The 13,059-nt window shown below is 43.0% G+C and overlaps 1 protein-coding gene across 1 annotated transcript in view; it reads left to right on the top strand.

Annotated features, from left to right (window-relative positions):
* Positions 1 to 12,620, top strand: part of ANTXRL (ANTXR like) — a 66,372-nt gene extending 53,752 nt beyond the window's left edge. The window contains exon 18 of the mRNA XM_026112542.2: positions 7,441 to 12,620. Coding sequence (XP_025968327.2) covers positions 7,441 to 7,671 — 231 coding nt within the window. The 3' untranslated portion in view covers positions 7,672 to 12,620. The remainder of the gene's footprint in view (positions 1 to 7,440) is intronic.
* The last annotated feature ends 439 nt before the right edge of the window (positions 12,621 to 13,059 follow it).

The following is a 13,059-nucleotide window of genomic DNA, read 5'->3' as shown; positions in this document are numbered from 1 at the left end:
CTTTCTGGGCAGCAGTATGGGCAAGCTTCAACATCATCGTAGCAATAAAGATGCAACCAAGTGCCACCATGGCTAGGGACACTTTTATATCTCAGGGCATTAATTTTGGCCGTGTCTAGGCTAGGCTAACAAGTTGTACTTTTAAATGTGTCAGTAGCCCAAGGCATTGCTTTGCTGTGCCTCACTGTTGTCTTGTGCTCTGCTCTTGGTCTGTATGCAGCTGTCATCTCTTGTTTGCTACTTAGGCATCAGGCTTTTTGAAGCTGGGACTAACTTTCTGTGCTGTATTTCTCTGGTGCTTCACACAGTGAATCTGTGACTAGGGCTTGTGGGTGGCTTAGTTTGATAGAGTAAGAGAAAAGGCATGCAAGTTGCTTTAAAAAGTGTCCTTGTGGACCCTGTGAAGGATACACGTGTGCCTTTGATGCTACGCTTCTAAATATCACTGCCCCTTCCTAGATCAGGGTACATGTCCTGTTTAAAATCATGTTATGTGGTGCATTTTGAAGCTTGGTCTTATTGCAGTGTGAAGCAGGTTCGGAGGGCCCGGTAGGTCGCACCTCTTGGCCATGTCATGCACACTGGGCTATAAACAGTTTGCTGCTGCCTCTGGGACCATCCTTGTGCATTTGCATTCATCACTTTGTAATTTGCTGTTTGAACTCTCAGGTGTACCTAAGGCTGTTACGGGCCCCTGCTGTGATAGTGTGTGAGGGATTCATAATCCCCAATGCAGTGACTTCCCTCCTCTCCAATAACTCCATGATAAAAGGAGAGACTGGAAGTTATCTCAATTAACATATAAAGGGGCCAGATAATACACTGGATAAAGAAAGGGATGAACTGAATTTTCTTTGTAAAAGTAGTGCTGAAGAAAATAGTAATTATATTCTCATTGTTGGAGGCCAATACGCAATGGAGTTTGGACCTTAGCTTTAAAATCCTCATCTCTTCAGTCAATGCCTTTTTCTCTCAGTTGTTCCTAGTTTTGGATTACCATCATTTTAAGTGTTAATTCTGAGCTGTCAAATCCCCAGAAAATAGTTATTGAGAAGGAAGAATTTATTAAAGTTGAAAATATTTAAAGAGCCAAACTCCAGACTCCCATGCAAACAAATATTTTATGGCAGTTATAGTTAATGTTTTGATTGATATCTAATAACTGAAAATGGCTATATAAAAAAAAAGAATTAATGAATCAAGCCATTAACAATGCATGAAATACAATATGATTAATGATGTGATTAATATGAAATAATATAACTATAAATTATATATTTGTTGAAAGCATGATCAGCCACCAAATGGCTACTATGGGAATCGCTCACATTTCCAATACTTTATCCTTCAACACAAAAGCAATATCTCGGTCACAAATGTAAGAGTGGTTAGTAAAAGTTATTTGCATATGCCTGAAAACCAGGCAGGCTTGCATTTTATGTGACAAACTGTTTCAGTGGCTCACTAATTTCTAGCCTGTATGCTGCAGGGTAATCAGTGCAATTCCCAGGAAATCGGTGAAGGTTTTAATGAGCCGTGACATGTTCAGCACACAGGCAGCATGAAGCAGGGCAGCGCGAGGAAGTGCTCGGCAAAGGTTGATTCACATAGACCCTGGCTCCTTAGGAGCCAGCTGCTAATCCTGATACCAACCCAAGGAACCCGAATAGGGGGAACTCCTGCCTCCTTGGATCAGCTCTTTCTCTTTAAGATTACTGTATCCATAATCTGCGTCATTCATAAATAAATCTGGTGAGCAAGCTTCCTGTACTGTTGATGTTTTAGGATACTCAATTTAGATGCATCTGCTAAATTTATTTTGTTCTTTTAATCACTGTCTTCTGATTCTTCCAAGATTCAGCTTTCACAAAAGTCAAAGTGGATGTGACCCAAACTTGTTGACCACAAAAGCTTTGCTACCCCATTGGTTTCTGGGTGTTTGGATCACTCAGCTAAACTGATTCTGACTTTCTCTATAGGCTAGCTTCTTTTGCCTTGTGGTTTGAAGTTTCACCTTTCATTTTATATCTAATATGCCTTATGTTTTGTAGGTAGCATGAAAGGTTGACTCTGTTCTTTTGAGTTTTAGAACTCCATTTTCATGTTGAGCTACCGCCAGATTTTTAGGAAATAAAGCTAAATGCTGACAACCCATGCCTATAGCAAACTGGGGCAGAGTCATCCCAGATAAAAGCCAGTAACGTTGATAATGAAACTGGTGATAAATTGGACTCCACTTATTTGAACCTGAGGAAATTACGTTAATCTCAGATTTCAGTGTCCTAAAATTAATACATTTGATTGGGAGCTACTTCAGGGTTTTTTTTGTTTGGTTGGTTTTTTTGTGGTCCAGTGTTTTGGACTACTGTGTGAAGCACCCTACGGTTTCTTGTGTTTCAGAGTGCTCAGACTTTAGAGGAATTATTTTATTTTAATTCATTCTAAAGTTTAAAGATAAGTATCATATTCCTGCAAAGTCAAAGACCAAGAGAAATTACAGTGAAAGTTTAAGTGAAGCCAGTTCTTCCTCAGTCAAATACCCTTCTCTGGTGGTCAGAATTGTAGCACTGAGATTCCATAAGCAAAAATGACAGTGAACAGAAACTGAGACAAAATTTGTAAACGGAAGCATATCTTTTATTAGGTCAACTAATACTGCTGAAATGAAGAAACAGACAGGCTTTTGTGTGCACAAACACTGTGGCATGCACAGAGGTGAGGCTGGATTTGACTTTTGTTAAACAAATACCAGGATGTGTATTAAAAAGAACGGAGCAAGGTGACAGCTACTGGCAGATGAGGTGGATTTTAAAGATTTTTTGCTGAAGTGCTCTTGGTGTCTTGGGTGAAGAGACTTGCTGCCCACGGCACTGTCTTTGAATCGCCTCGTTCCCGTAAACAGAGTTGCTCCTTTCTATTGAAGACTTGCTCAGTGGTAGATATGAAAGATTTTTAGGGAACAAGTGCTGGGGAAAGATGTACTGCACATTATGATGAAAATAGCCTAGAAACAAGTTGTGGAGGCTTTCAAGAGGTTCCTCCCTTCCTTCCCCCGTTAAACCACACACAAAAACACATCCTAGGTGGTCGAGGAGGCATTGCCTCGGAGTACAAAGTGCCTGAATTACACATGTGGTCGTTACACTGGGATAAAAGCTGGAGTCAGGACAAGGGCAGATCCCGCTGCTTCAGTATTTGTACCTTTTGAAAAGCCAATTTGGCAAGCAGCGTAACAAGAGCCTAACAAGTGGACGGACATATGGGGAGGCAAAATAATTGTGCAGCGGGGAGAGCGTGCAGATGTGAGCTGGAGGGAGGGCGTGCCTCCATATGGCGCCGCGCTGACCTTCAGGCGGTGCCTGAATGATGGTAGCGGCGCGGGTCACGCCGTCCGAGGGATGCTGCGCCCCGCGCGGGGCCGAAACCGGGCAGGACTGGATTCACGCAGATCATCTGCTTCCCAGGAAACAATGAGGCAGCCACCGGCAGCTGTGGTGCCTGCCTGAGATCACTGCGGCATTACTGCGTCGTGCAGCTCGGACACTTTCCCTGAAAGCCGTAGTGCACGCCATCCTCCAGGAGAAAATAATACCGTTGCCACTCCTAAGTGTGGTGGCTCTCAATCCGTGCTAATCGCTTGTGTTGATTAGTGTGGTGAGAGCATAGCGTGCAGGATACCTTCGGAATAATAATCTTCACAATTCTGTCCATGTTTTACGCAGTTTAAGTGAAATTATGTGCATCTGGAGAGGAAATTACTTAATCCTTTCAAACTGAGTATTAAAAATTCTGTGGTTACTTTAAGAAGCAGAATGATTATTTGAGAAACTGGTGTGGATTCTTTTTTTTTTTTTTTTTTAAGTTAATCTCAGAGGAGTGTCCGTGCTACAGTAGGGTAGACATGGCGTTCTCTTATAAGCAATGCGATGAGCACAGAGCCTAATTCTTCAACCTGGAAATCTTTTGATGAAAGACACTAGATAAATTCAAAGTACAACTTGTGATTTATAAGCATTTGTGCCCCCTTCTCCCTATTGGCTGTTAATCCAAACAGTAGCTAAGAGCTCGGCCTTGATTTATCAATGGCTGCATGAAGTGCTCGGAAGAATTTACTCCAGTATTCACCAGTAAATTGTTGATAAATGAGATTGGAGGCTAACACTAATAATCTTCTGTGAGGAAGTGTCACTTCATATACATCGATCATCCAAGCCTTTATCTGTCAGACTCCCCCAACGCAACCGTATTTTTCATGACACAATGCGGCGCATGGCCTTTAAATTACCCATCTGTCTGACAAATCAGCGAGTGTGGCAGAAACTGGCAGCAGTTTGACGTCGCCTATCAGTTTAACTGAAGTGAAAGTAATGCAAACAGATTTATGGGATCCCCTTTGATTATAGACTATGAATATATTTGGGATTGATGTCTGAGGGATAGACAGAACAGAGCCAGGAAAGGCTTGTAGGCAAAAGCACCAGCATTGGGTTTGCAGCTTTACATTTCCTATGAGGGAGTTTGTTCTGTTTTATCTTATTTTTCTTCTGCTTCCTATATGTAGGCTCTCCTCTGAATACCATCTTTAATTTCTTTAATTTTTTTTTTTTGTCCTGGGTGATTATTTAGCTGCTCTAAATTCATAACGTTAGAAATATCAAGCTTTCTTACATGTTATTTGCAGAACAGTTGCTAAACATTTCTGTAGTGTTCACTGCAGAGGAGTAAATACTACTGAATTTCCTGGGTAGCCTAAAATGTGCTTTGAATAAAATGGAACATAGTAGAAGACAAATGGCTTCTTTATACAGGCAGGGATGGCCCCTTGCTGCAGCCCTGGCCCAAGGCTTGCATCCTGCGACAGAGCAGAGCAAAGCATTGACTTGACTTTTGATCCGATAGTTCATCTTTGCTGCAGAAGTAACCAGGATCTTACTTGGCTTTTGCTCCGTGATGCCTCTGTGCACAGATGCTGTGGCCCCAATGTAGTGTTGCTGTGAACCTGGTTCATAAGCTAAGACCTCTGTAACAAGCTCACTCCTTTAGGAAGGAGATTTTATCCTTTTTGAGGCTGCTGTTTGAGTGTAGTAGTGAATTTGCGATGGTGGAAGCTGGGGCTGAGAACTACCGAGTGTGTCTCCTGTACGGGCAACAACGCATCCATTCAAACAGCTCTTGGCTGCAGCCGAGCTCTTGGAGCCCTGCGCCATCCAGTCCGAGTAAGTGGCAGGGTGGTACCCTTTGGATGTTAGCACATTTGTTGAATCGCTTTCTGGAGCTTTCACAAGCATCTCTTGATATGTAGCAGAAATGACTCTGTTTGCCTTTCTTCAGCAAAGTCATAAGCTTAAGTGAGTCACTTATTTTTAAAGGAACGGTTTTCATGAACAAAGCTACACACACCGGAAGTCACTTAATAAACAAATAGTTGTGGTGTGAGCTGTCCTGGCTTTTACCTGGATTCCAGGGGAAATTGTGATTTGAGGAGTTGCCACAGAAATTCAGCCCATTCCCAAAACACCTTCAGACTTCTCTTGTGCCAGGCAGCACTGAGCTAGCAGCGATTTTCCATCGCTGGTGTGGGGACTTGTATCCCCCTGTCATCGCAGCCATTGGTAGCTGGGGGTATCACAGTCTAGAGCTGCTTAACCCTGAGAGAAGCTTTTCTAAACCTCGAGTCCTGCTCCTTCATTTAGCCTGGGGTGGATGTTGGCGTAACTCCGGGCTGAATTGGGCTTGTTGATTGCAGTGGGCAACCTGAGCCTCTGCCCAGCATATGGCTGTGCAGGTCTCTTAAAACAGTGGAAGGAAGGTGCCTTCTGGGACAGATACTAAACAACTTTTTTTGCTTTTCCCCAGCTATTATTTGCCCTGGAAAGAAGGAAACAGGTCACATTCTCCTCTATGCTAAACTGCAGAGACCATTTTTATTAGGGCGATTTCTGCATGGAACAAACCAGGCCTGCTCCACAGAAGGAAGGGGTAGTGGCAAGTGAACTTCATCCCTTCCAGCCCACAGTCACTTATTTGGAAACCACATCCCAGCTGAGATGAGCAAAAATGCAGCTGTAGCATATGCTTTTTGATAAGTAGATGGGAGCTGTTGATAGCCCTTCAGATGCAGAACAGCAGTGATTTGTGAAATGCTGCTGCAATAAAATAAAAAAGGGGGGATTGAGGCTGGTGGGATTAGCCAGTTCATCAGGTGTTTGAAGGTTCCTCTAAATGGGCTGTTGACAGTATCACTCCTGCGTTTTTAGACAGCCTTCTTCTCCAGCCTTTGCATGTGACAATGAGAGGCCTTTCTGACTTCCAGGCACACAGGCTTCTGCCAAGCTTGTGGCAGCCAGGTTGTTGCATAACGTCTCCTCCCATCTCTGCTGTGCGAGGAGACGGGGACAGCGATGCCAAGCATTGCATTCGCACACACAACGTTTTGTGTCTGGAGGATTTCATGAGGGCCTCCACAGTGACAGCAGGATGCTTTGTAACAAAACATCGTGGCTTTGGAGAGGAACGAGAGGGCCGACAGCAGAGATCTTGGTACCTGACTGGGATTGCTGTGTAGGATTTGAAGTGCCTAGCAGCCTCTGGCTGCTCCCCACAGGAAAGCCTAGGTGGACTCAGGGTATGTCTGTCCCTCTGTCTGTCTGGAACCTGGTTAATGAGGACCTCTGCAAAGCTGTGTTTTGGCTGAAGGAAGCCCCGATGTGTTTGTATTTAGTCCGTAGTTGAGTAGAACATCCCCAGTGCTTGCTCTTGTTTCAAACTAAGGCTTCTTCTGCTTAAGATCTCCACGTACAGTTCTCCCACCACGTCCTACCTGCATGCGTCCTACATCCATTCCAAATTTGGAGAGATCAAGTCCCACACCTTGTTTGTGCTTGTGGGGACAACAGGGAAGCCACGTCTACATTTGGAGCACAGAAGACAAACATACTATGCCAGTCTAGTGTTCCCAGTGTGGACACCAGCGAGGCTAGCATCGTTGTGGAAAGGAAAGCTACAGATGGAGTCTTTGCTAGTAGTGTTCCACTGGTATGATCCTGTCTCTGCTATGAGTTTTTTTCCTTGCCAGACAGTGATCTTGCAAAGGCTGGCAGGACTCTGTTGTGAAGTTGTGACTTTAGTCTCATTCTGCACAGCTCCAGTAGCAGAGCAGAGGGCAAATGTGAGCAGTGTCACACTGGGCTCCCTTTTTGCTTAAACCAGTCCTAGGCTGTTCTTTATAGGCAGCAACTTTGAAACCCAAGAGAAGCATTGCTTTCTAGTGCTGTCTGTTAATACAGCATGGTCTGAATGTCTTGTGTGGGACCCAGGGAATGATACTGGATGAAGATTTCTAAGTGCAGTCTGACCGTTCTGCTTACAGCCTGTTTGGCTAGTTGCTGATGAGTCAAAACACATCTTTGTAATGAATAATAACTTTTTCTTTATCTCTAGGGAAGATGCATAAACTTCACCCGGGTGAAATCAGATGGGACCTCCGCTCCTTACAGCCCACCTCCGAAGCTGCCAAAGCGTGACGACATTCCTCTTAACAATGCTCCAAGAAGTCCTTCTCCTCCCGTGTCTCTGCAGCCTCCTTCCAGACAGCCGCCTCCTGGGCCACCCCCATCCCGAGCCCCTCCTGGACCTCCCCCCTCACGCCCGCCCCCCCAGCCCATGGCTTAGAGTGTGGCAAAACCCTGATTGACAAAACATGTCTCTTTGCTGAACACAGCATATTTATTGAGTATTGGTTTACATTTAAAGATATCCGAATTTGTTGCTGGTCAGCAAAAAAAAAGGAAGAAAAAGAAAAAAGAAAAATTTCCAAGTGTCAATTTTAATGTATGAATATATTTATACCACACGTGCTGAGTAAACATTCAGTGGATAGATTCAGAGCTAGGGGAAATAGAAACAAACCAAAATGATCATCTAGATACAGTTGCAGCTTTAGTGTGTATACATTTGAAGACCTATTTACATATGACATTTGTCTGACTTGGTACGTCAGATCATACATTAATAACTTTAGCCAGATACATGCGCATCAGTTGTTTTGGTAGCTGCCACCTGCAAGTTGGTTAAACATAGTTCACTGAAGAATTTGCTTTCTTTCCCCAACAGTACTGCATCCAGATGTTAACAGGGAGGAATAATTGCAAATATAACTTTCTGCCTTTGTTTGATTCTGCAGGTGCAATTTCCATGAAAGTTTAAATTAATGAGGTAAAATGAGATTATGTGCCAATAACCTAGCTTTAATAATCTAGCATAGAGTAGGAGTATCTTTTTCTCCTGAGGAGAATCAGTATTGAACCCGCCGTCTCTGCAAATGGTTAGACTTGGTTGCATAGAGTAGTCATTGAAGGTCAGATTTTTGTTCTGGAAATCCAAACCCTGGACAAGACCTGGGTTTATATTTGTCCAAATTTCAGCAGGATTGAGAGAGAAACTTTTTGGCTCAGTATTTAGTTTTCATTTACACAGAACATGCTTCAAAATGGAACAAAAACATATGTAACTTAAGCATGACTGCTACCATATGCAAACAGCATGTGTTTTATACATACAGCAGGAGCATACAGGAATCAATTCCATTGCCATTTAATCACGGAGAATTTTACTTTCGATTTCTGGATGCTCTCGTGATTCAAGTATGAATCCCTCTATGAATATCTTTCTTCAGACAGCCCAGATCCCGCAACATGTAACCTTGTAGTCTACCTGTGGTTGAGGGTGACAGTGTCTTGTGTCAGTGTTAGCTTTTCCCCTCTTCTATATGATGTTTGTCGGGGGATCTCCCAAACGTTGGGGCTACTTGCTGATGACCTTAACTCTCTGTGCCGTCTGAAAGTGATGTGAGCACCCACACAGAGGTGGGGATTTATGACGCGGGACTGTGGGACAGCCCATGAATTGTGTTTGCTAAGCAACACCTGAGTGGGTTGCACCCAGATCACTCCCTAGTGAATCAAGGTAACACCCGAGCTTGTTTTTCTCCTCTACCACCAATTACATGGTATCGGAGAGGGTGGCTGCAAATCCCGTGTGCTGGTTAGCAGTGTCACTGGCTGTGTTACTAGGATAGTTGTAGAAATTTTGTCTGTGTTGTGTTATGACACAGCATATACTTATCTCTCCATCTCTGTGCAGGTGTGGGTGTACAGCACATCATGCTAGTTATTGGCATATAACTCAAAGATAAAACACTAATTGTATCGTGCAGTTACTCCAGATTTAAGGCCTCTTCATGCTGTTGCTACAGGAATATAAAGTTGCACTGGTACAGGTAGGAATCAGGCTTACTGCTTCCAGTGGAAGTCCCACGTGCAGAATGCAACGCCAAGCTCTCATCAGTCTATGCTGATCACTGTGACATGCCGTGTGTATGCAGCTGGGGCTGTTAAAGATTAAACTCAGAAGAACCACAGAGCCTCTTTCTCCTCTTGCACTGCTCTGCTCTCTTGAGTTATGCTCTTACCTCATGTATATTGGTGCAGGTAGTGGAATCACACTCACTGGTGCCAGCTGGCTTTAGAGCTGTTACTGATTTAGGCCTGAGCCAGCAAAGCGCACTTCTGCATGCATTAAAATGTCCTGTAGGTCAAGATGAACATCCTTATGCCCAAGTACTTTGCTGACCTGTGACTTCTTCATGATCAGAAAGGATAATTGGGATGTACTCAGCCCTATCCTCATTCTTTTTAGTCACTTGAATAGGGTCTGCATAATCTGGTCCATGAGAATGGACTTCTGTTTGGAGGAGAAGTGTGTGTTTTTTGTGCAGGAATTGTGTAGGCTTCTGTTTGGTTTCTCTTCCTTTACAAAACTTGCTTGGAGAGTAGCACTCCCATGAATTGGAAGGGCCTTTTGCAGCCAGTGCGACACTTAGTCATCATTTACTTATCTCTGTTGCTTTCAGTTGAAAGATAAAACTAAAATGTGTCCAATTTTTCATTGCAGTTCTGGTGAAGCTCCACTTCTGACACTAGTGAAAGGAGCTGGATTGTTCCAGGGAGAGGATAGGGACCTGGATATGGGGGAAGGTGCTTTGCAAGCAAAGATCATTGGCTCACGTTATTGTGGTCATATGAAAGCCTACATGAAGTAAACTTGCTGGGTCTGAGCCCTGTTCTAATGCATGTGTGCAGTTGACCCTAACAGCCTCTCATGATGGCCATTTAAGAATAAATAGCCAACAAAGTCTAGCCAGGAATTGAAATGGCAGAGGGTAATAGAACCCACTGCCAGGGTAAAAAGTGGCCTTTGAGATTCAGCTGCCTGTAGGAATGGGCAGACCTCTGCTGTATCTGTGCTATATCTATATACAGACATCTTAGATGCCAAGTCTTTCATCACCAGGTGGTGATGGAATTGACACAACGGTGAAGCTCACAAATGATGGTAAGAAGCCAGTAACACAAAGTGAAAATTTGTTTACAAAATCAGTAACTGCTATTAAAGTTGAATTGATGGATCAAAAGTAAACCTGAGCAAATGAAAAAGCCTGCAGGCCAGATTTTGTCTTGTCTTGGCCCTGTATAGTTCTTAAGGGGGGGGGGTCAGTAGAGACCTCTTGTTTCAGATTTGCATTGATGTTAAAGTAGGCAAAATTTGACTCACCGTCAGTGAGAACAGAGGTGTTGGCTTGGGAAGGGCTTGTCACAATCAAATATCCAGCATGCCTGTTGTTTGTAGTTGAGGGGAAACTTTGCTAGAATATGTCTCGTCTTGCAGAGATAGCAGATATTAATGATTTCTGTGTAACTTGCAAGTGCAGCAAAGGCAGTAATGGTTTGGGATTCCAGATAATCAGGTCCATATATGATAGAGTAGTAAGCATCATAGATTTGAAAATTACATTCAGTGTAAATGGAGTTTCAGCAATCTCACTATACAAAATTAGGCATTTGGCGTGTAACTCAAGTTTTTGCTGCAGCTTCTGCTGCAATGGGAGCACTGCAGGTTTAAGTTAGAGTTTTAAGGTAAAGTGGGAAGAGAAACAGACTGACTTGCCCTTGCAAAGTGAGTGGGGCAGTGAATACACTGCACTGGCTACAGAAAGGCCTTTTGGCTTTGTAAACGTGTGTCTGTTTGTAGTGATCTCAGGCACTATAACAGTGCAATAGGAGAAACTGGTTGCTATTGTATAGTCTACTGAGCTTGATCCTGATCTGGTGTAAACTAACGCAGGCCAACCAAAGTCAAGGCAGTAATGCTAGTGTCTGTCAGCTGAGGACTGGGTTGTGATAAATGAAGGGACAAAATCCCTCTAACTGGTCGGATGTTTGAATATGTTTGTTTTGGTACGCTTGTAGGCCAGTTGTGATTACAATAGTTGCACTGTTAAGAAATGTTCTCATGTGGGATAATTCCCCAGTATTTTCAAGCTCGTAGCATTGTTTGAAACCTGCAAAAACTGAGTATCTAATGCTTTGCCTCATTCAAGTGAAAAATAAGGATTTGGGGGACCTTTGGCTCACACTTAGCGCAGATGTGAAAAGACACAAGGTGCAAAGCAGTGGGGAGCAAAAACCCCATGTGATTAAAGCTGATGCAGAACCACATTGATCAAAGCATGTTCATGGCCATCTTTCAACCTCAGTGCATGTATTGTCATCTGGGAGTTGGCTGCAGAGCAGACGGCCCTCAATGTAAAAAGGAAAAAAAGGAAAAGAATCAGCTCCTCATCTGAATGAGCGAGTATAACAATGAATGACATTATTTCGTGAACTGTACCAGTTCAAATGCATGCGCACCTGGTGCTCCTAATACTTTTTACTCCTGTTGGTCTTTAGACAACATGATCGGTATTATGCTTTCTCTCTTAAATGGTTGCTGTTTTTATTGTTGTTATTTTGTTTTTGTTTTTAAAAAAACCACAACATTTCACTGAGAAAACAGCCCTACTTCTGTAAATATAGAGTTTAATTTGGAGGAGACAGCACACTTCTGGATGTTACTGCTGGACAGTTATTTATTAAAAGGGGCTTAAGGTGAATAAATACAGGTGGCTCAGGATACATGCATGCAAGTGTGATAATGCAGTATAGCATTTTCAGTTCTCTGTAGTTTTGGGGGAAGAAGAATTTTAGGGTCATCCTAGTATGTTTAGAAGTTTGTTACTGATCTGATACTTTTGAGTAATGCAATAGAGATTTGTAACATTTAAGTGCTTGAACAAATGTGTAGATTATGATAGATTTTCATTTGGGGGGAGGGGGTAGTGGAGGAGAAACTTTTTTAGTTTTTAAAGGCAAAACAATGTACTGTACTAAACTTTTCTGGAAAATGTTTTTGTTTTCAGAAACGGGGGATGTTGGCTGACAGCCAGCCAGGGCACGGAGGTGAGGGACAGAGGAAGCAGATTATTGAAGGTCAAGGAAGTTTTACATGGGGGTGTGGGTTTGTTACTGGTACATGTGGTACAAATTTTTGTAACTAACATGCAGCTTCCATGTTATAATCGTATAACCTTTATGCATTTTAAGTGCCTGCTCCATTTTTCTGAGAAAACCTTGCAAATGTAATACCTGCATGCAAATGTGGGAGATGTAGCCAAAGTCTTATAATCCAACATAATGTAGTCTTAATGGATTCAAAATCAACAATAAAAATACTTACTGGTTAAATATTACAGAGAATTTCATTCTAAGGGTCATTTTGGAAGGGCACAAGAGTGTTTGAAGACTGCTTTTCATTAGCTCAGCCATCCTACGGTCAGAAGGAGAACGTGGAGCCGGGCTGCCAGAGTTGCTACTGACTCATTATTTGACTCAGGACATGGTGTGCTGCGTGCTTCAGTTTCCCTGTTTCTAGCATGAGAATTTTTATCCTTTCTTATTCAAGGGCAAGGCATCATTCAGTGGAAATCCCTTTTGAGCTCAGGTAACTGGGTAGAAATGCTGAGTAATTTCCACTGGAGCTGGTACTCAAAGTGCTTAATGCATGGGGCAGGATCTGAGCTGTATTGCTGCTATCTTGAAGACTTAAGAACAGAATAGAAACAACTCACAGAAGCAACAAAGTAAAAGCCAAGCAAGATGAGATGCTGGAGCTTGTCTTTAGCAA

Source organism: Dromaius novaehollandiae, chromosome 6 (genome assembly GCF_036370855.1).
Source record: "Dromaius novaehollandiae isolate bDroNov1 chromosome 6, bDroNov1.hap1, whole genome shotgun sequence".
Lineage (NCBI taxonomy): Eukaryota > Metazoa > Chordata > Aves > Casuariiformes > Dromaiidae > Dromaius > Dromaius novaehollandiae.
Note: the sequence above shows the minus strand (reverse complement) of the source record. Positions and strands in the feature narration are given on the sequence as shown.